The sequence below is a fragment of the Haliaeetus leucocephalus genome, unplaced genomic scaffold (assembly GCF_000737465.1).
Source record: "Haliaeetus leucocephalus isolate CR32 unplaced genomic scaffold, Haliaeetus_leucocephalus-4.0 Scaffold555, whole genome shotgun sequence".
NCBI lineage: Eukaryota > Metazoa > Chordata > Aves > Accipitriformes > Accipitridae > Haliaeetus > Haliaeetus leucocephalus.
In genome coordinates this window covers 18248102-18272402 of record NW_010972991.1, presented here as the reverse complement: position 1 = coordinate 18272402, position 24301 = coordinate 18248102, and the positions used below count along the sequence as shown (strand labels likewise).

Here is a 24301-nt window from a genome sequence, read left to right as displayed (position 1 = left end):
GCCTTGTTGAACTTCATGAGGTTTGCACAGGCCCATCTCTCAAGCCTGTCAAGGCCCCTCAGGATGGTGTCCTTTCCCTGCATTGTGTCGACTGCACCAAACAGCTTGGTGTTGTCAGCAAACTTGTGGAGGGTGCACTCAGTCCCACTGTCCGTGTCACCAACAAAGATGTTAAACAGTGCTGGTCCCAGTACCGACCCCTGAGGAATGCCACTCGTCACTGCTTACCACTTGGACATTGAGCCATTGACTGCAACTCTTTGAGTGCAACCATCCAGCCAGTTCCTTATACACCAAGTGGTCCATCCATCAAATCCATGTCTCTCCAATTTAGGGACAAGGATGTTGTGCAGAAAGTGTCTAACGTTTTGCACAAGTCCAGGTAGATGACATCCGTTGCTCTTCCCTTATCCACCAAAGCTGTAACCCCATTGTAGAAGAGCACAAAATTTGTCAGGCATGGTTTGCCCCAAGTGAGGCCATGTTGGCTGTCACCAGTCACCTCCTTATTTTCCATGTGCCCTAGCACAGTTTCCAGGAGAATCCACTCCATGATCTTGCCGGGCACAGAGATGACACTGACTGGCCAGTAGTTCCCCGGATCTTTCTTTTATTCCCTTTTTAAAAATGGGGGTTATGTTTCCCCTTTTCCAGTCAGTGGGGACTTCTCTGGACTGCTATGACTTCTCAAATATGATGGAAGGTGGCTTAGCCACTTCACCTGCCAGTTCCTTCAGGACCCGCAGGTGCATCTCATCAGGTCCCATGGACTTGTGCACCTTCAGATTCCTTAGATGGTCTCAAACCTGAATAGTAACTGGTGTTCTGGAAGTACCTGTAATACCTGTGCTGCTCATGAGTCGTCCCAAATAGCTTCAGCAGTCAGCCTGCCATGCTGAAGCCAATCGCTGTGATGCCTGAGTCAGTGGAGAGCTGCTGTGTGTAGGCTGTATTGACAACCAGGAGAGGTACAGGGACAGTGAAGGCTCCCAAGGCTGGCATTGCAGGTCACCCAGCTGTACGTTTACCCCAGGTCCATCCAGCCATTGTTACCCTCTACCTATGAACTACTTCTGGAGCTCAGTTCCCTCCTTTGTTTCAGCTGTCCGATGTCTCCGGAGTGCTTTGTAACTTGGTCACGTGAGGATTTGCGTATGCAGCTTCAAATATAAGAAAGTTTGGCTGCTTGGTTTTATGTATTTCTGCTTCGTTAATTTACAGCACTGTGTAACTGCCTGGAGCAATCTGGTACCTAATCTTAATCTCTGTGTGTGATTAAGACTGTAAAATATTATTTTGAGGGATGGGAAGGAGTTTCGCTTCTCTGCCATACTGAGGAAAGAAGGCTAATTCTTTTATCAGCGTGAATACAGTGTTAAACTTCATCCATGAGTATCACTAGCTGTGAGTCACCACGTAGCTGATATGTAGAATGGGTGGTCACAGGAGGCTGTGCAACTGAATAGACCTAGTATTTTTTATTTTCTTAGTGCCCCTGTCAGGCTTACTAGTTAGAATAATGAATTGGCCTTGTTTGTGCCCCAGGAGAGAGCCAAAAATGTGTAAGATGAGTTGAAGGTGTATCATACCAATGGTGTATCATACGTATGCAATGCTTCATTCTTAACATAAAGCTATAAGAATGCAGGGAGACTGTTCTGAGAGACTGAGTTTCATTCTCAGGATAAACACAGCAATTTTGGGGGCACCCTGTAGAACAGCCTTGGAACACAGGCAAATACACAGCACTTTGAATGCTGAGTGCAATTACATATTCAACAACATTTGGCCAGACTGCTTTAACCCTATGTATGGTTTATATTATTTCCCGGGTTTGGAGAAAATGAAATGGTGATTGCTAGTGCTTACTTTTTATATGCATCACACACACACACACACGTAACTGTCATTAAAAGGTGTTTGAGCTAGAGTTTCAGTTCTTAAGTTATTTCACTAAAATGTTTCTAGATTATTTGAATAGCCTTGGTTTTGGTGTATTTCTATGTGTGTGTGATCTCAATTGTGAAAATTTTTGCTATGGATACAGAATTGAAGGAAAGCAATAGCAGTAAGAAAACAATATGGTCACAAAAATAGTGTTTTTTCACCTACTCACATCAAATCCCTTTCTCATTAAAATCAGAAACCACCAGCTTTATAAATAACAATTTGGTTTTGACCGTCTATATAGACAGCAGTATTTGGAGTACATGCTGTACTTGGAGCATTACTTGAAACCGATTCAGTAATTGTTTTAATCCATATGTTACCAAGATTATTTTGGTAATATGGGTCAAAGTTCAGTGTTTATATCCTACCCCTTTGCAAAATGTTGTTCACCATTTATTCCTATTCTCAACAAATGCTATGCACTAGCTAAATAAATTTTCTCCTGATCTAAATGAAGTTTGGTGAATTGGCCAACAAAGGACAATGTTAGAATTTGTGTTCAGTCTTTTCCACTCTGAAGCTAAGACCATAATTTCAATCTTCTTGGAACAGAAAGTTCTATTAAAACACATGGCATTAATATTGGATTTTTTTCACAATAGGGGACTTAAAGTTGACATAGCACTTTACAACTGAGATTTGAAAACTGCTTTGAAAGGAATGTATCGTTGTACTTAGGATAAATAAGTTAAAAAATTGACCATGCTCTAAGGATATTATTAAAGATGTGGAAGAGGAAAGAAAGCTACACGCAGGAGAAAACGTTTCCATGAAGCCATAGTTCTTATGACTGAAAGACTGAGGAATAGGTCTCCTGTCCCTCACCTCCATTCAGTGCTCTCAGCCCAAGGTGTTCTGTCTGTGACTGGGGTAGGAAGGCAGTTCAGAAGAAAGAGCCAGCACAATGGGTATGTAAGAGCACAGATAGAAAAGCATACAGAGGCAGGTGTCATTTGTTTAATGGAGGCAGTGAGGTGGGAGAATGTATACATGGCAAGATATTTGAGATTGTAAGAAATTCTTTGTCAGAAATTGAAAATAAGAATTAGAAGGCTGATTTTTATATTGTCAGAAAAAGATTCACATTGTTGTTCAAGTAGGAGGGTAATACTTTTGGCTCAGCAGCTGAGGAAAATCTTACTCCATTTCTGATTAACTGTATGGGAGTATTAGGTGTATTGAGGTGATCAAAATCAAAACAGTACGTAGGGTGTACAAGGGTTTTAATTAACTGTGAAAAAGAGAGAGACAAAGGTTATGAATTACTGTGGTTGAAAAAAAGATGTGGAGAGAATCTTCATCATGGGAAGTCAAGCCAGAGTTTAGATTCCTCTAAGACTAGTAGCTACAAAAACGCTGTACTTGAGTTTGTGGGTACTATCATTTTTATGAATTTGTGAGTCAATTTTTATACTTAAAGACCACCTACTATCTTGTGATTTCTTGAAAAATGTTAGTGGTACTGTAAGGTGAAAAGAAACTGACAGCCAGTGGAGGATTCATCTAAATTATTTGGTTGTTAGGGGGTGTAACATCAAAGGTTGTCTTGACCTAGCACTTTCCTGTATTTAAAGGCTGATGTTTAAAACAAAACAAACCTCAAAAAAACAGTTATCCTTTCACTCTTCGGACTAATTTTATGTCAAGCTACCAGTTGGAGTAAGGTAATCACCTAATAGGATGACCGAGTTAATGCATTCTAGATGATGTAAAACAAAGTAACATTTTCCAAACAGGTTTTTATTAAGCCATGGGGAAGAGGAACTTAAGCACTCTACCACCATCTTAAATCAATGTAGTATTCACTTTATCTGATTTTTTTTTCTTTTTAATCTTTTGGTGGCCATCAGTAAAAATAAATCTCAAAGTGTTTTGAAGCTCTGCAATGTACTTTTGCAAATCGTCATGTGTAAAGTAGCTAAGAACATTGTTCCTGAGACTATGCACAGTCCTGATGTCTGTGAGTTGTGTAAGTACTGTTGAGGGTGGGAAGGGGAAAGAGGTAGGAGAATCACACTTGGCCAACCAGTGAGAAATAATAAAAGGAGCCATATTTTCTTCTCACATTTCTAATAGACTATTTTAGAGAATATAAATTAAATAATTTGTAACATAATGGTTGGCAGTATCTTTATAACACATTCTCTTCTGCAGTTGGTGGCTGTCTCTGAACTTATTCAACATATTTCCTAATATCAAAGTACAGGCTAAGTTTTCATTATAATGACATGGTTGCTGTCCTGTTCTTTGAGGTAAGGATTGTTAAGAATTTAAAAATGTATGTATTGAAAAATTAACTGAGGAATGTTCTCCCTTGTTCTTTTTCATTAGTGAAAGCTGTTTGTCCTTTGAGAGTAGTTAATCACTTAGTTTCCCTGTTTTCTTTTGCTAACTTAATTACTATCACCATACCTAGCTGTAGATACTGTGATCATGAAATTGTGCCTCTCCTTTGTTTGAAGACAGTAGGATATGAAGATGAGAGAGAGAATCTGGTCACTTCTGCTGTCTCCAGCTGTTACTTTGAACTACTTCAGTCTGCTGAGTGCCTCAGTTATAGTCACATAATATAGACTTTATCTGAAGAAAAATAATCCCTTTAGTATGTTCAAATATGCACAAAACCCCATTATAGATGCAGGGGTGCATCTGAGTGGCATCTGTACAGAGAGCTATACAGCTATTCCTCTGCCTCAAAAGCAGGCAAAGTAAGTCAACAGGCCTTGTAGACAGATTTTTTTTTTTTTTTATCGTTTTGTCTCCTGTGAAGTACAGCAGCTAGTTCTACCTGTCAAATTGCCTAATGGGCTGCAGATGTGAGTCTGTTATACCATACCATTTCCAATGAGGCCAAGTTTTTCTTCTGGGTGAAGATGTAGCCCTCCACAGTCTATCCAAGTGCGGATTGTTATATTTAACATCTATCTTAGACATAAGACTTCTTATCTGGAGACCCTGTTTGTTCACAAGAGCCTAACTAGTGAAATCCAAACAAGTATTTTAGAACCCAATTGCATTGTCTTGCACCAAAGTACAGTTGAGGGCTGAATATTTTTCCAGGTACATTCTGAAGAAGTAATTTTAATTTCAAAGAGTGTAGAAGTGGGGTGGGGGATGTCAGAGTAACCTAACGCTTGTCAGCTTCATATGTCATGGTATTCTTCAAGTACTCTTCAGAGACTGGTATAGAAAATCTGAGCCATGGAGAGGGATTGTGGTGGTGTTTGGAGACAGGAAGGCAAAATTTATCTTTAATACCTCACAGAAATGCTGATTGTAGGAACTGGGATGTCAGGAAAGTTAACCAACTGAGAATAAGTGGTACTGCATGGAAGTGGAGGATGACTGAAAAAAGCATGCTTTCAGTGAACATTAGAGGGGAAAGGGAGGGTGGAGGCAGCTTTGGGGAGGCAGCTGAGAAGATTGGAGCATTCCCCCATTTTCCTGGGTCTGATTTATCCCTGTCTGTGGTTTTGCTGCTGGTTGGAACTGGACCACTCCTTTCCCTTCCCATGGAGTCTGAATTCCATCAACAGAGCAATAAAAGCAGATGAGGCAGGTATAGTGCAAGCACTCACTGGCCAGGAGTCTTAACACCAACAATGCCTTACTTGATTGCTGTCTTGGTACTGGCAGGTCTGAAAACAACTTGCAAGTACTCAGAGAAATAGAAGAATACTTTTGGTTTAATCTCTTTAAATACTATGTACTTAACATCTTTACATTCTCTAAAATGCTATTACTTACAGATGCATATATTGGTCTTTAGAAATTTGAAGTTACTTAATACTGGCCTAATGTTAGTTGCAAAGAAGTCAGTGGGAGCAAACCTAGGTCCATGTTGTTTGATTTGAAAAATATTATCCTATATTTGTAAATTATAACTTGTTTTCAGACTATTGTAACAGTAATGTTTTTAATGAAAGAAATGGAGGAGGTAATGTATAAAAGTTGAGTGCATCAGCCACAATTTCACTGAGCAGCTATATATTTTATAGTCATTGTTGCTAATAAGCAGCAATGAAGTATAGAGAGGAATTAAACAATAATACGTATTTTTACAGGTATGACTTAGAGATATTTTCCAGAAGTTTGTGATTTATCAGGGTCTGCATTTTGTTTATATGTTCCTATATTTTTAAATCTTGAAGTTTTGAAGTCTGTTGACCAAAAATACTTTGCAGCGACAGGTACATTTTTTTAAGTTTAGAGATTTTACAGTTAATCTGTTATTTTGTTCTGTGGTAGACAAATGATTATTTTTAAAGCTGCTTTCAGCTGCAACGGCCTTGCTATAAATGAATTGGAAGAAAGCAAACTCTCACAACTGTTTATATTAAAAAGCAAAAGAAGTAATTTGTTTATGTGATCTGTGGATGATTTATATTTTAAGCTGCATGTAATTCTTTTCAAGCTGACAAGCTGGTAGTGAGCACCACAGTCCTGTGTGGATAAAGCTACCTAGCTTACTGAATGTTAGTCTGGGTGGTGGTAAGACAGGGAAGCATAAGTGAGAGTCTTAAGTACTGGAGGGGTGGAAACAGTTAATCATTTTTACCGTCCCTCCTTTGGAAGAGCAAAAGCAAAGGTAGTACAGACTATAACAGGCCACTTGTTGCTGTTTACTTAAGTACAAACAGTGGTAGAAGTGTTTAGTCCTTGGGGAAGCTCAGTGATTAAGCAAGAACGCAGAAGTTATTTTGATAAGGCATAGCAGTAGTGTGGCCAAACTGTGATCATCCCTGAGCTTTAGGCAGGCCAAGGAGGAAGGCCTCATATGTTTGGATCTTCCTGATGAACAAAGATAAATTCTGCTAAGAAAATAAACTCAGTATATTGGTCAATTTGCAACAATTGGTGAAAGAATTAAATTGTATATTTTAGGACTTGGCATGAGAAGTTGTGGGAAAATAGTTCAGGGTTTCTGTCTCTGGCTTGATTTTTCTGTAGATCTGGAAACAGGGCAGAAAATTAATGCATAAATATATTTAACAATACCACATTGGGTGCTGAAAATCCAAAATGAAAATTGAAACTGCATGAGAAACAAGAGCACAGTCTCTCTTCTCACTTCAGTCTCTTAAGGTTTTTACTGCAAAAAATTTCTAAGAATTTGAGCTCATTAAAAAAAAAAAAAGCTACTGCAGACCCATGAAATTTTCAGGCCCTGTGACTCTGCCCAATGGTTCTGATTACAGTACCATTAACAGAAGGCTAAGAAATGCAATCTCTTCATTTTTCACCTCCCAAAGGATAGCCATATAGCAACGTCTGCCTTCAAAGGAGCATCTGCAGTGCTTCTGCCACTGAGAAAGAGAATGGGTCAATTCAACCGTTTACGTGTGTTTGAATGGCAGAAAAAAATGTAGATAGCATGTTCACATTGAACTGTTGAAGTAGGAGATGGGTGGAGCCAGTAACCCAGTAACCCCTGGCAGGGACATGTTGTTGAGCAGCTGGGGATGTCTGTTGATAAGCTCTGCAGCTGGAATAGCTGCAAACAGAAGAAGTTATCGCCAAAAGCCTCAGCTTAATGCAGTTTTAGCTATACTGTCAAACTAGCTAGTCCAAGTGGTAGTACACACAAGTGACCCGGAATACTGGATGGGAACGCAGTAACTTGAGTACAGAACTGCAGTGCAAGGTGTCTGACCCCCAACTTATTCTGCCTCTGGCTGTGTCCAAAGGTTCACAGTTCCTTTATTTCTGATAATGTTGTTTTACACCGACATTGTCTGTTTGACTCCTAGAAATTCAAGGACTGGTTTTCTTTTTCAAGTTCACTTCCAGAAATACATGCATGTGTAGTCCTTAGTTGTGCATTGACTAAATAAAGTTTTGTTCTACAGCTATGCAGTTGTGCGCTACACAATTTGAATAGGATTTAATAAAGCCACCTCGCACACTACAGAAATTAAAGTGTGAGAAATACCTGCAAATCAGACAAGCATAAGCACAAACAACATTGGAATGATGCCAGCTTAGCTTAGCTCCAGCAATAGTAACAGAAACTGCAAGCACCTTGGCCTCTTTTCCTCACCTGTGTATTTTTTGGTTATAGCATATCAGATATATGGCCTATTTCATTATGTATTTAGAAAATGAGGAAGCCAATTATAACGATCCATCTGGGCCTGTACCTGTAACTCTTGGTTTTTGTAAACTTCATAGATATAATAGGCTTGGAAGTTGGTAACAGCCATATTCCCTAAAATTCAGGGTTTCCTGCTTTTAAATTATATTGCACATTCCTGGGTTAATTTGCTTTTTATATATGTGCTGGGTTTGGCTGGGGTAGGGTTAATTTTCTTCATAGTAGCTAGTATGGGGCTACGTTTTTGATTTGTGCTGAAAACAGTGTTGATAATTCAGGGATGTTTTAGTTATTGCTGAACAGTGCTTGCACAGTGTTGTATTTTCTGCTTCTCACCCCACCCCACCAGCGAGTAAGCTGGGGGTGCACAAGAATTTGGGAGGGGACATAGCTGGGACAGCTGACCCAAGGGATATTTCAGACCATATGACGTCATGCTCAGCAATAAAACTAGGGGGAAAGTTGGCCATGCGGCCACTGCTCAGGGACTGGCTGGACATTGTTTGATTGGTGGTGAGCAATTGTTTTCATTTGCATCACTTTTATTTCTCTCTCTTTGTTATTTTCCTTTTCATTACAATCTTTACTATTACTATTCTTTTATTTCAGTTATTAAACAGTTCTTATCTCAAACCATGAGTTTTCTCACTTTTACCCTTCCAATTCTCTTCACCCCATTCTGCTGTGGGAGGGAGTGAGCGAGTGGCCGTGTGGTGCTTAGTTGCCAGCTGGGGTTAAACCACGACAATATATATATGGGGTTGTGCTAGATAAATGCAGTTCTTAAAGAATCTCACAAATACTGTTAAAAGTAAACTTGTGCCAAAATTATCAACTGGCTGATTATCTGAGAGGCATAGTACATAATTTAGTATCTTCAGAAAAATAAGCCTAAAGAAAAATGTGGGAAAGTGATAGCCTTAGTTTTCTACAGAACAAAGTTATCTATATACTCAAACCACTAAACAAAAACAGCTCTCCATGGGAAAAAAAAAGTTGTTAAACTGCATGAAACATCTGAACACACTAAATTATGAAAATAAAACAACCAAATTATAAAATGTAGAACTTGCCATGGTGGCAGTATGTATTTGCTGTTAACTGTAGCCCTTTAATTTGCTGTTGTTTTTTCTTTTTTAACTGTCAGAAATATAGAGACCTGCCAAAATTTTAGAACAAAGTTGATTTTCATACAAAAAGCATTCTGGAACATGTCCGGTGGGAGCATGAGGGTGTGTATGGAGGGCAGGGAGGAGATTGTCTGTCATTCACACCCCCTCCATTACAGTTTGTAAGTTGCAGTTTGGCAAATTAAGTGTGCCTGCAGTATAAAAAGAACTCAAAAAATGCTCCAGCTCTAAAAAAAAAAGGGGAGGGGGGGATGCTTTTTATAGAATGAAAAGAGTAGAGAGCAAAATCCATCCACAGAACATCAACATTGGCTTGAACTTTGACTTGAACTGTAATTCAGTATTATCAGGTTTAAATAAGTATTGTTTCTCTCTTTCCTTGACCTTTAATTGGCTTCAATTTCTTGATACCCTGTGAAATCCACCTGAGGATCTCAGCTAAGGGAAATTGTCCTTGGCTGGTTCCTTCCTTTAGAGCTGCCCTGCTGAAGGGATCCCCCGTTTCAAGTTACTGTTGACTCCAATGTCTCTAGAGCATGTGAGGTTTGATGATAAAAGTCATCTCAGACACAACGAAACTCCAACACAGAAGTGTCATCTTTAAGGGACATCACTCAAAGACAAATTATGAAGGTGTGGGAAGTTATTGGAAGGCAGACTGTCAAAGAACCATTTGGATGACTTATATGAAAGAAACAAGAAGAAGAAAGGAATTTATTGGCAGAAATTGAAAGGCTCAGAACTGATGCCATGCTGATGGTGTGAAATTGCAAGTTATGAAATAGGATGAGGCTTCTCTGGTGTCAGAATGAGCACTTTGCGAAAAAAGACTCATTAAGAAGGGAGTCGGGATTCTCAAAGTGTTGTGTTCCTTCCAGCTCTGGAAGGATATGTTTTTGCTCCTGCTTTTTATAGCTTTACAAATAGGCAGAGTAGATAGTTGGAGGAGAGGCAGGCTAGCGTTAGAAGAGGGTGGACAGGGATAGTCAGAGAATGGCAAAATGGCTGGGTGGTTGTTGCCTTGTGGCATATACCACTGTCCTACCAATGGAGCCTGCCATTTCAGGAGAAGCTGTAAGGACTAACATCAGTTAGTATTGGAGAAGTGGCTGCTCTGCCTACATCCTTTCAGATGCTGGGGGACTTCCAGGCCTGACACTCTGCAAGGCCATTTCCCAATTTTCATTCTTTCCCCATACCGGGGGAGGATGCACTGGCATCTTTGAAGAAACAAAACAGTTTTGCTTACAGTGCTGAAAAGACACCTACTTTCCTGTTGCTGTCAGTGCTGCCTTGTAGGACAACTAAGTGCCACTGGAGAGAGTAGAGTTTTTTGTGAAGACAATAGGAAATGTCTTGCAAAGGCATGGTTAGTAAACAGTACTCAGAGATAGGAGTCTTTGGATAAAAAGGTCTGGCAGGAGGCAGAAGGGATTTTCCTGGGGAAGCAAATACGAAATATGAGTCACAGTTTGGTAGAAAGGAGTTAACCTCTGCCCTGAACATGTTATTTAGCATGTTCTACCACCCTTTTTTTTTTCCCATCTGGTTGGGTGCCATATGTCCACTGTGCCACACTTGCTTTGGAGTTGGATGCATCTTAGTGAAATGAGCTACCTGAGGTTTCTCCAATTAGATGTCCTACTGTGGTAATCATTAAATATTATTAAATACACAGCAGGAGACAGGTCCTGCTACATTAAATAATCTGAATTTGCTGACAATGTAAGAGAAAAATGGAAGAAGGAAGAGTAAACAAATTATATAAGCAAGACGGTCATGTTAAGTCCATGGCTTGGAGAGGGATTTCAGGTTGTTTTGTGTAAGGAATTTTGCTCAGTGAGAACACAATGGAGAAGAAATGCTCAAAAGAGAAAGGACAAGGAGGGAAACAAGAAAGGTGAGAAGGCACAGTGTATGGCTGAAGTTTTTTTGAAAAAACAAAGTAGCCTTGAGTAAATCCTTTCTCCCATTTAATTTATAAGCTAGTTGTTACTGATTTAAACACACTGACAACTTGGTGACAGTTAAGAGCCTTTCAAGGAAGAAAGGATTCTAAAAGAGAGAAGGTGTTATAAAGATTGGTGGATAAAATGGTATACGGAAGTTTCCCTCTGGGAGGTCTGTTTGAAGGGAACCAGATATAGCTCTTTCTTTAACTCTGGTTGTCTGCTTGTTCTCTTCTATGCTCTGTTACCAGCTCTCTCACCAATGGACTCATCCATTCATCCCTTGTTTCTGTAACTTGTCTTCTGTAATTGCATTCAGAATCTTCTTTCCCAAATTCATTTCCTTAACTCCCATTATTACAGCTTTCTGCTCCTTCCACCATACATGCAAATAAATATATACATACACAGGCAAGTGTTCTTTCCTTCTGATTCATCTTGCACATACCCTTCTTGTCCTTGTCCAGCTACTTCAGACCAGTCTGTACATGTCTGTCTCATACAGAGAGAAACGTGTTTCTCTTGTCTTAGTTTCTGGGCTAATTGCACTTCTTCTGCCTTTATGGAGTATTTAATTGATAGGCCTCTAAGTGCAGCTTTTTTTACAGAGCAAGAACTTCATTCAGACTAAGGCGTAGGTGTTAGTTTTCTTCAATTTGTTTCTGTGAGGTCTTTGGTACCTCCAGCTCTGTGTTTGTTCATTCATTCATTTATATTCTCTCCCCCACCCCCCATTAATAAGTGATCAAGCATTTTATAGCAGACATCTAGAAGATTTATGTAGAATAAAGACATCACACACAAAACCCATCATAGGACAACAAATATATAATATGCATTCCACTTTATTACCCTATTTGCTTTTTCATATTTCAGATGCTAGCATAGTACTGTCAGTATTACGTGATTTTCTTACCCTTTTGTTAGGTCTCTTGAAGCTAAGCTACTTGTTTTTCCTACAGGTTGAAACTCTCCGTTGTTTGTCTTTCATGGTCTGTGATCTCATTCCTGCATGGCATTCACAAATCCAACGAGTAATATCTTTTTTTCAGTCTGACTTGTACCCTGTTACCTAATGCCATATCCATGGTTCCTTGACACATTATCACTGATATTTAAGGAAATCTTCCCAATTATAACAGCACTTGCTTTCTGTGCACTAATGAAACACTTCTTATAGGGAATGTTTTCTTCATCATGAACTCTTTTGCAAAAAAAAGGCATTTTTCTTATTTGCTGTTCACCAGCCACTGATGATTAGTAATGATAGCATTAATCTCTAATCCTAGAGGTTTACAAAGTTGCACTACTTAATTTTTAGAAACAGCAGCTTTAATTCAAGTAACTGCCAGGATATCTTTTTTTCATGATGCCTTTTTTTTTTTTTTTTTTTTAGCAGATCTCTCTAATACAATCAACACAGTTTTGTACATAGACAGTGTTGCACATACTGGAATTCTGTACTAGTTAGTTACATTCATAATGAAAAGACACCATTAGGTGGATTAATAGTCCTCAACCATGGTAAAGTTAGAATTGGACTCATTTCTTTATGTCTTCCTCTTCACAAATGGTATCTGAAAAGCAAAAGCCCACTGTCATTTCAGTGATACTTCATAAAGCAAAATCTAATTTCTCAGTGCATAAAACATGTTGCAGCTTGTTAAACTAAACTAAATCTAGCAATGATGATATTTTTAAAAATTATATAAGTTTATACTTATATATAATGTTATGGAAATACCACTGATTTTTCTTAAAACTTAATTGATGAGAGGAAGGTATTTCTTTTCTTATCTTTCTGAATAGTGTAATTTCGCTGTGGAATGAGCATTACAGTGCTATATACCATCTCCCTGCATCAATACTTAGCCTGAATGTTTGTCTTAGTTGAGCTATGGCCTGATTTTTTTTCCTTTCATTTGTTTTCAAAAGTGAGATGAGGAGATTGAAATTTATACTGCACTAAGAAACCTCATATTAATAGCAGCTAACTTTTTACACCTCTGGAGTCTAACAGTTTTTCAAAAGATGGTCACCTATAGCTCTACAGATAGTCTGATCAGAGCTATAAGCAATAATGCCTTATATAATATAAAAAGAAATAGAAATACACCTGTTTTCTTTCATGCATTTTGATTAATGCAAAGCCACCATCACCATAGATAACTGAAGGTGAATGGAATCTTAATTTTCATTTCGATACTTCATATTACATCTGTTGAACTGGTCCAGTTACTGTAGTCTTGTGTTTAGGTATTATTTTCCAGTAACATATGTTAGTTGCACAAGCTCACCCTTCCTCACATGAAAGGATATCTGGAGTGGTAAGTTCTCTATGTCACCTATTGACAATGTAGATTGTTACTTACCGATTATAGTAGGTATCACTGAGTTTTTCAAGGGTAAAGGTTACTGCATCACAGATAAAGTACTTTTGCTGTTTCTCTCTGTGTCCTCTAAGAGTTTTGCTGGGACAAAAAAAAAAAAATAAGATCAATAAATGTTAATTTGAGTGACATAGAGCTGAAAGTGTGAAGCAGAAGCTGTGTTTCTCTGAAAGAGAAAGTGGTAAAGGTAATCATATTCTTCATTATGCAATAAATTCTAAAAGTGCAATGTCACCTGCTCCATTTGGTGTATATCAGATAGCCCAAAGTCATAGTGGATTGTGTGCAAAACTTTCATAAGATTTTGACCTGTCTTGTCTCCTCTTGCAGTTAGGTTGGTGAGAAGAGAACGTGTATACATGATAGAAATCCTATAATTAAACTGTAGGCCTGAGTTGATTGAAAATGTGATTTATCAACATAAATGCTTCCATATGAGCTGTGTCATTTGGTTTGGGATAAGTTCTACCCATCCAGAAAATAGATTGCTAACAGAATTTCCATACTCACATTCTCCAGTCTTGGACTGAAGAATGAGTCAAGTACTGTCAGATTTTAAATTTTGCTACTGAAAGTAAGTGTTTCTCGGACATCTGAAGCTGAAGAGAGTGCATTGTCATTTCTTGCCTGCAGGTTAAAATAGATTCAAACTGCAATGCTTTCTCTGCAGGTCCAATTCCAGCGTGTCTTCCATATAAATCATCTTGGTTAGTCATTAGATAAATCTCAAAATTCCCAAACATGTTGTTCCTCATAATTTACAATTGCTAATCCCTAAAAACTTCACGTTAAGACTTTGGGTGTTTATTGGTCTGTAAATCTTAGAAACGACTTGGATCAAAGTGACAATATGCTGTTCCTTCCTTTTTGTGCTTGAAGAAAACTTGCAATACTTAGTGAAGCTGCAAATGAAGATGCTAGTGGATTTTTAGTGGCTTCTGGTTGACATCAGTGACTTATGTGTCCATTGCATTCAGTTTAATAGTCTGTAAACACTACGTGCTGATGAGCAATTACAAGTTTGCATCTTTCCTTTTCTATTTGGAGGCAGTAAGTTCCAGCAAAGGAGCAGGATGAAGTCCTATGGCTGGTAAATATTTTAGTTGTGCCATCAAGAATTATCAGAATGTGCCTGCGGGGCTCTGATAAGCCCTTGTAACAGAATTTTCAGTAAAGCTTTCATTTGTCATGTTCTTTTCTTAAAAACATTAACCTTTGTGTCTTCTTTGTTGAGCTCTTAATGTTTTGGGAATGAATAGAGATTATTGATGGCACAGAAGCTTCTACAAGCTCATTTGTCAACAGATCGTATATTTAAGAATATCACAAGTGACAATCACCTTTTTTAAATAACAGAAATATTTTAGAAGTGGCAACTAAAATGTTTCCAATTCTTACAAAAAGCCATTATTTTAGGAAATCGTTTTTCCAAGCAGTTACAGGGAAGTACACAGAAGGGAAAAAATACCAAGGCCAAATCCAGCGTGTATGTAGTATAGAAGTGTTATGGCCATACTGGGTGTCTATTCATTTGGCACCTCCAACAACTCTTTCTTCCTTTGCCTTTCAAATATGCACAAGCCTGCTTATTCACTCTCCCATTACATCTCAGAATATTCCTATCAGCCTGTGTTTTTTCATTGATGATAGTATTTCATTAGTGTAGTTAATGAGGAAAGCTCACTATGCAAAGTGGAACAAAGTTGTGGAACCTTACAGTTTTACCCTATAATCTTTGCCAAAGTCTATTATCTCTACCTAAGAAAAAGGGAATATATTTTGTGTTTTTTTTTTCCTGATGTTAAAAAATGGCTTAATTCAAATATACTGTCAGTGAGTCTGTATTTATATGTTTATAGTTTGGGCATCTACATCAGTCTAGACAGAAGAAAAAAGAGAAGTGGTGAAAAGCAATATTTTTTTTTCCTCAGCTATTACATCTGTTTCACAGGGTGATTCTCTTCAGGGTGGTGATGATTCCCCATTCTCAGACTCCATTACATTGGAACAAACAACAAGTAATATCGGAGTCTCAAGTGGACGTGTCAGCCTATGGATGCAGTGGATGTTGCCAAAAATTACTATAAAATTGTTTGCTCCTGATCCTAGAAATAATGGCACAGGTATTCAGCATTTTTCCCCCACTATACTATTTTAAATTCCATACATTATTTTACAGTACAGTATTAGCAATTTAGAGCATTTATTGACACTACTAAACACTGTAATGTAGAAATAATGGGTTGGATCTATATTTTAAACTAGGGTGACAAGCTGTAGTTAGGTTAGTGCATGTAATCAGAATTTAGTGTTGTTCTTTGGCATAAACTTCCCCCTCCATGTGGCAAGATAATTATATTAAATTGGAAATACGTTGGTATTTTAATAGAGTGCTGCATTTATTGCCTTAGAAACAATCATGTTTCATTTTGATATGATTTAGTAGTATGTTTTGTCTATGTCCATGTATAGACATGTAGTTTTGTATTGGTAATTTAAAATTGAAATTTAACATAATCATCATAGTATAATTCTAAAAGTCATAGAAAGTTTAATATGGAGTTCACCACAAGTTTCAACGTCTGTGTTGAAAAGAGAAATACGTGTGGTACACAGCTTCTCTTTTTATCTTTGAGAATAAAGTTGGATTATCATCCTGACAGTAATTGTTTGAAAGGAACTAGGATTCTATAAATGTACTGCAAGACTTCAAATATTTATTTTTTTGTTAGGAAACACTGCTGCTTAGCAATTAACATTGTTACTCATAGAAATGTGAAAAAGTAAGGAGACTAGTGATTAAAGCTAATTTTCAAGGAGATATACTTGAACCTTTGATTTTAAAAAAGTAATTACATGAGAGAAAGAAATCTCGAGTATTGTTAGAGTAAATATCTTGGCAAATACTTTTTTACATTTTTTTCAGGAATTATACTATGAACACCTGAACTAAAAGCCCCATATATAAGTCTCTCTTTGTATAAAAAAGTTTGGATTCTAGAATTTTTTTCTGGTTCCTATCGGTGTGACATTTGAATCAAAAAGTGCTTTATGAAAAAAACTCTGAGTAGAAGTAGCATCATCCTATTTACAAAATGTAGTGTTTCAGAGATATTTCTTGCTTAGAAACTTGCAAGTTTCAGATTAATAACATAATTATTTTGATTTTCTTTGACTATTGCAGAAGTTTGTGTTGTCAGTGAATTAGAAGATCTCAGTGCCTCAGTGGATATGCAGGATGTCTATACCAAAATCAAATGTAAAATAGAAAGCTTCAATATTGACCATTACAGAAACAGGTAATTCTTGGGAGTTATTCTGCTTTAATTTCAGGCTGAAAGAAGGCAGCAGGCATTTTTTTTTTCTTAATTCTTAACTTGAATTTAAGTTAATTGTTCAATTTCAGTGAAATGCTTTTAACCTTTTAAGTAATAAAAATCAGAATTACATTTTCTCAGAATTATATCTGATTCCAAAGAAATACATGGAAATAATTACAGATCAGGAGAATGTTTTTTCACACTTACTGCTCTCGGTCCATTAAACAAAAATCATTTGATTTTTGCTGAACTTTTTGATATTTTAGCTGAACTTTTGAATGAGAAATTCCTTAAATATTGCTTCATGATGTGTTAACAAGTGCCAATATTTAATGATTTATGGTACCATACTCTTAGATACTAAAAAGCAGTTTCTAAAAAATTGAAGTGTTTCTTTTGCTGTGGCTTAGCAACACTGTAATGCAAGGAACTAAGCTGATTATCTGTGTGACACAGCATAATGTTACGCAGACACACCTGAGTAAAATTTCAGTAATTAATGTCAACCAGTATATCATCAATATTATGTACATTTAGGGTAGGTAGTTAGGCCTACTATGTCTTGCAACTTTAGCAAGTCTTGTTAGTTGAATAGTTTGCTGCACCAATGTGACTGCGATCATTTGGCACCCAGATGCATGGTTCTGTAGAGAGATTGCATGTGCCACCTTCTAGCTCATATTGGCCATGAACACACTAGTCTTGACAAAATAAGAGAGAGCCTATGTAGACTTTGATCAACTGTGTTAATGTTTGCCATTACAGATCAACAGATTCCCTTATGGGAGACAGAAATTAAGAGAAAATATAATAGTTGTTGTGTTACTCCCTGAGAGGGGGAAAAAAAAAAATAGGTAAAAGCTTCAGGATGTTTTTTGGCATTGAAAAAGACTAAAATATTTAGGAGCACTCATAATTTTGACTTAGGAGCCAATCTGCAAGGTTTTAGTGGACACTTATTGTTCCCTATATACAATAGGAAGGAGATTTAGTATCAGCTTAGCAGTTACCACCATTTCTGAGGCTTTTTTTCTGATCAGCTGTCTAAAAAAAAAATAAAATAAATTGAATTCCTGTTCTTTCGCCTATGTTACAAATGCAGTTATTGTTTGTACATATTGTAATATTTAATAATCAAAATTTGTACTTTATTTTTTAAAATATTTTAAAATCAAGTCGTGATGCTTTAAATTGCTTTAGAATCCCAGTATCTAGGTGCTCTTAATAAGCTTCTTTGTCCACAGATTCTATGGAAGCCTAATGCTCCATTAGAAATGTTTTCAACTTCAGGGTGTTCTTTTTGCTAAAGTTATATTGAGGCTTTAAAATAAAAAAAGTTATTCCACTTGACGAAATAGTTACTGTTCTCATTTATATTTTGTAATCTCTTCAGAGTACCTTTCTCTATCTTTAAATCTCTGTGGACTAAAACCAAAAGCAGAGAATAGATAAGGTGAACATTCTGTCTTCCAGGCCAGGAGGAGTCTGGCAGTCAGGACATTTTGAAGGAATATTTCTGCAATGCAAAGAAAAGCTTTTGGTGAGATTTCTTTAGTAAACTAAGGTGCTTACCTGAATAATTCTTCTTAAGCAACATATTTTTCTTTACTCTTATGTATGTTAAAAAGAATGATTACAAGAACTGTAGTACAAAGCACATTTTAATACTTAATAGCTCATTTTTTCTAAGTAATACTATGATTTTGTAATGTATATGAGCACAGCTTTTCGTTCACAATTTCTTGGTTCTTGTAATCATTATCCTCCTCATTCTAATAAAGCTATCTGCTGAAAATCCAGGGGTAAGTCCGTTTTCTGTATGCAGGATTTTACTATATTTTTATTCTCATGTGTCTTGACCTCTTGCTATAGGTTGTCCTTTCACCTAAAGTTTTATGAAGTTTCTTTTTGGTTTTTGTTTTTTTTGTTTGTTTGGTTGTTTTTTTTTAAACCAGTTCTTTACTTGATCTGATTGAACTTCAGCTTTTTAGGAAAAGGTATGGCATAGGCTTCATCTTGCAGTTACATAGAACCGTGCAAGTTTAATGTAATTTTTTTTCACTTATAGCAATTATTTTTATTTTTTCTGCTTTTTGTCTTCCTTTCTTCCATGCTTCGTTCATTACCTGAAGCCTTGGGGAAGATTCTTGGTCTCTGGGGCAATATGGAGGTGTTTTCCTTTCCTGTACTGACAAGCTGAACAGACGTACCTTGTTGGTTCGACCCATCAGCAAGCAGGACCCTTTCAGTAATTTCTCTGGCTTCTTTCCCTCTGTAAGAATCTTTTTAAAATTTTTTACTGCAGAGCTTCCACTAATATATGCCAGTTGGAGTTAAAAAAAAAAAATCAAATGGCTTTAGTTTCTTGTAATCTATTTTTTTTTTTACTGAATATATTTATTGCTTATATTGACTAGATTAGTTGTGTTATTTCCTTCTTATACTTTAGTAACAGTTGTCAGTTATTTTTTAGTAAATATGGAATGAGGGTTAATGGCTCACAACCTGGTACATAACAGCAGTCTACAGAAGTCAACGGGATTCATTTACATTAAAAGTGAGCACATACAATAATGTTTGGAGACCAAATATGTAAAAGACAGTACTGAATGCTGCATTTTGTTCATGTAATTATGATATCTACTTAGTAATTTAAGGGATTTAAGTACTTTGTATTACTGCAATATACCTTTATGCAACCTTTTAAAATTACTTCCTATAATTATGATAATGCAACAATTAACAATTTCATATTTGAGTCTTTCTTTTGAATACTTGCTGATTCAGAATATCTCAGTGTGAGATATTTAACCCCTTTTTTTCCTGCTTGTTTATCCTTGAAAGACATTATATGTTATGACATTGGGCTCTTTATCTTCACAAATAGAATGGCTGTATAGAATCTTTTTATGTTAGTGGAAGTTCTGTGTGGTCTGATTTATTTCCATCATGAATATTTATTGGTAATACTTTCTCTTATTCTGTTTGTTTCAGTTCTTATAGGAAATTAACTTACTAATTTTTTTAATTCACTTAATCATAAAATCTTCCAGTTTTTAAGCATTTAAGCTATGTATCCTGTTTATTTAAGAAAGAGATGTTGTTCTTCTGTTAACAAGGTTTAATTACATTTAACTGTTTTTAATCAAATTTAAGGTGCTGAAAGAAGCAACTACTTGCAAAATGTAGTTGCTTTCATTTGTGCTCATGTGATTAAAGCTAATATTTAAACATTCTTATAGAATTCTATCAAAATATTTATTACACTGTTAAAATAATGGTTTTCCTAGTTACTATTTTTACATTTTTCACTCACTAACAATCTATGATTGAAAGACTTTCAAAGAAAATATGAAAACTGTACTATACATCCTCTGGGAGCTAAGCATCTAATTGTCATCTTTATCTAGGAAATCTGTCCTTCTAAGTGAAGGAATCTGCTATTTCTAGAGTACAGTGCAATATATCTTTATTTAAGTGATGTGCTTTAGCATGTGGTACAGCTATTCTCTTTAAATACTCAGAAGTGATGATGGCAAAACCAGCTCAATTCTTAAGAGTATTTAGTTGACTATGGGTGCTTTATACACCCATGTTTAGATGGAGTGAAGCTATCTCAGCACCTAAGCATTATTTTAGCACCTATGGTATTTGCACATACAGAAGGAACAATGCAAGGGAGCAAGATCTACTTCTAAAATGTCTAAAGTGAAGGAGAAATCAAAATATATAACTGTGTGAAAAAATTATCAAAAAATGTGTGGTAAATTTAGACTCTTGAATATATGGGGGTTTTTTTGGCTGATTGGATTTGATTTTTGTACAACATAAATAATCAGAAAAAAGTGTTCAGCAATTCATAGTTTTAGCTGACACAATACAGTGAAGTGTGGATACACTGTGGACAAATTGTGAACTATGAAAGAAATTTTTCTACTCTTCAGAGACAGTGGAAATCTATTAGAAAATGTAGAACCCTAAACATCTTAACTAACAGCAAATGTGGCAATTGATGGATGTTATATGTGTACATTTTTGCAGCAGTTTGTTTATTTTGTTTCCCTTGAAACAGACAACTGCAAAACTTCTAGATGGCTCACACCAACAACATGGATTTCTTTCTCTCACTTATACCAAAGCTGTGACAAAAAATGTCCGGCACAAACTGATATCAAGAAATGAACGAAGAACATTCCATAAGCTATCAGAAGGTCACACTGATGGTTCTCCTCGCTTTCTTCATGAGATCCTTCTCTCTGCCCAGGCCTTTGATGTGGTCCTCTGTTTTCCATTGCTTAATGCAATTGCAAGCATTTTTCAAGCCAGGTTGCCGAGGAGTCAAAAGGAGAAAAGGAAATCACCAGGCCAGCCTATGAGGACTCATGCTCTAACTTCCCGCAACTTGCCTCTGATTTATATCAACACTGGTGTAATAAGAGTCTTCTTTCCCAAAAATGAGGAAGATCGTCGTACTGCAGAAGGTACAGTATTTTATGTTAGAGATTTTTTGCTGTTCAGTAGTGTAGACAAATAAATTGCTGACTGTTGCTAGGGCCTTCAGTTTTAAGGGTCAGAGTTAGGAAACATCTAACATTCATGCTACTTCTCCACAGATTTGCTGAAAAGTTTTTTAGGTATTTATTTGATCTTTGCTTTCCCAGTACCTATAGAGTTTGCATTTTAAATGTGACTATAAAAAAATAAAAGGTCAAGGATTGCAGAAAGAGAACTTAACCCAATTCTGCAGTGGTGATTCTTGTGTCAGCTCTCATTACGCTGATACTAGTTCAGTCTTCCATAGGCACCTGTTGCAGCGATGGAACGTAAGCATGGCTCCTTAGCTCTTGTGGAAGCTGGCACCTAGAAAACCATGCAGTAGTGAAGCAGGTAGATAGTCTAGTTCAGTTTGGAGAAAGTTATTAAAATGTATCTTGTGATTGATGCCCAACAGATGATATAGTTTATTATTTATTTAGTAAGTTTTAGTTGAAGCTATTGAGACTCCCTTATGTAAGAGGCCTTCAGGTGCTTACAGAGGTGTGGATAGCGTAAACTGTTCTTTCAAACAACAGTAAATAGCCATTTGATCTATGGATAATACTTTTTTTCTGTAAGAAATTGTTTTCCCTTCGTATGTTAAATATATTTACAACCCTATTACAATCTTTATATATGTAAATAAAGAGATGCTGATGTTAAAATTACACCTTGTAACAACTAGCAGGAATGCGGTTATTTCCATTACCAGCAAGCCTTCTACAGACTTAAATAAAAAAAAAAGGGGGGGGGGGGGTGGGGGGTTTACTGGTATCACGATATGTTTAAATAAGTCATGTAGGTGTGTGCGGGGGTGGGGGGGGGCTTACCATTATATACAATAGCACACAATATAATCCTTAGAGTATAGTCTTTAGATTTTTCTCATAACCTAATTGCAAGTACAGACAGTGAGAATTTACATAGATAATTTTTTTGCCAACATCCTCTACAATTTTCCAACTGGGAATGCTGAAAACACAGGAAGATAAAATTAGCCTGGCTGTGTTGGCAAGAAAGAATTATGATTCTTGTTGGAAGGGAGTTCTAGGGCATGCTGTCAAGGAAATCTTTTAAAAGTGTGTTTTTGTAGCTCTGTGGCTGTATACTTCATTGAAAAGAAATTATAAAAAAATTTGTCTTGTTGCTATCCCTTGCTTGAAAATGCATGCAAAGAACAGGATTGCCATGGTTAGCCATGGATGTAGGAAGAAAAACTATGTATGCTTATAAAGACTAATGCTAAAGATTAGCTTTACTAGAAATTCAGCTAACCTCTTCCCCTGGAAAACTCTGAAATATCATCACTATGAAAACCAGTACCATTCTCCTTTCATTTCTTCTTTCACCCCAGATTTTCCCAATCTGTTTTTCACATCTGTTTCTGGATGTGAAATAAATTGCTTCTCTTTTCTACTGCTTATTGTCTTCAAGAACAACAGAAATTAGAAACAATAACAAGGAGTAGGAGTTGAATATGACCCATGTTACTGGTGTGCTGGATCAGAAAAGTGTTATATATTGTGGAGATATGCCCCCATAAGACCTCACTCATCATTTATTAAGAGAGATTTTTAATCCAGTAAGATTTGCATGTTTCAAGTTGTGATCACTGCAGTAAAAATAGAAAAACAATGACCTGAGTTTCTCTTCTAGTCAATTATCTGCTGTTCATATCTTGTACCTAGTGATAGCTACCAAAACTACCCTCCCCCAAAACCCACATGTAATTGTGACTTTATGTATAGAGTTAAAAAAAAAAAGCAAAATCTGTTCTTTATTCGTGCTGTCCAAAATCAAACTTGCACCGTGAACTGTGGTCCACAAACACTATGAAATAATCAAAATCATTATTTTTCTCCTGAGGAATTTATATACGCACATGCATGAATACACCCACACAATTTTACAACATTTTAGTTTCATGTTTTTGCAACAGCACCAGATTAACATTTCTTTTTGTGGTGGACTTGAGGGCAACATTCTATCCTAGGCGATAAGCAATGCTGCTTTCCCTCAGAGTTTGATTTGTTAATACACCAGGTGGTGTTTCAAGCTCTGGCCAGCAGCCCACACTTACCTAGTGATGAAGTAAGAACAACTAAATGTATAAAAGGAATATATAACAAATAGAAACAAGAAATACTGCATAGCAGAACACTATAAATAAAAATTCTAAATTGCAAAAAACGGATAAGAAGTTGTAAAGACAGGGAAAATCCACATCTGGCTGGTTTGAGGACAATAGGAACTTTTTTTTAATATCTACTAGGAGCAAAATATCAGGAATCACTAGAAAGAACATGATAAATTTGTTGATAGTGAAAAAGAAAAGGCAGCATACTGAATAAACGTATGTCCTGCATTTGTAGAAGTGATATATTCTTGTCACTTGAGCATGACTCCCTACTTTGAAGTCTGTCATAACATATGGTCTGTAACATCCTCCTTGCTTACTATTAAACATTAAACTGATTCAAATCAGTTAGACTGAGTAACTTGTGCTTAGGGATCTTCGTCTTCTGAGGCTAATTTTTAACACATCTTGGAAGAGCAGGTTTTGGACAGCTGAAGGTATATCTAGTAAAATGAAAAGTGTGATGTTCAAATAAAGTTGAGGCAGGTAGTTTTATTGCTCTCCCTCAGAGAACATAAAGGGAAAAATAATCTATTACAGGATTCACTTCATAAAGGATTACATATTTGTTACACGATAATAAATATACTTTTATGGAAAATTAGTCTTGTTAAACACATCTGATTTCCATTCCTCATTACAGTTACAAGTCGTAGTTGATAAAATGTTTGCAAAGATTTGATACACTTAGACTTTTGTAAGGAGTTTGACATTGTGTTTCATGGTGTTTAAATTATATACAACCCCATACAATATCTGTGGAAATGTTAAATGAATTAAAAATGGCTAACTAGA

The 24301-nt window shown here is 36.5% G+C and overlaps 1 protein-coding gene across 7 annotated transcripts in view; it reads left to right on the top strand.

The window, feature by feature from the left end:
• The window catches only part of VPS13B (vacuolar protein sorting 13 homolog B (yeast)), a 484692-nt gene that overhangs the window by 267242 nt on the left and 193149 nt on the right, over positions 1-24301 (top strand). For all 7 annotated transcript variants that reach the window (XM_010577053.1, XM_010577052.1, XM_010577051.1 and 4 more), the window contains 4 exons: positions 15465-15636; positions 16698-16812; positions 18966-19107; positions 20906-21314. In XM_010577053.1, the coding sequence (XP_010575355.1) occupies positions 15465-15636; positions 16698-16812; positions 18966-19107; positions 20906-21314 (838 nt within the window). The remainder of the gene's footprint in view (positions 1-15464; positions 15637-16697; positions 16813-18965; positions 19108-20905; positions 21315-24301) is intronic.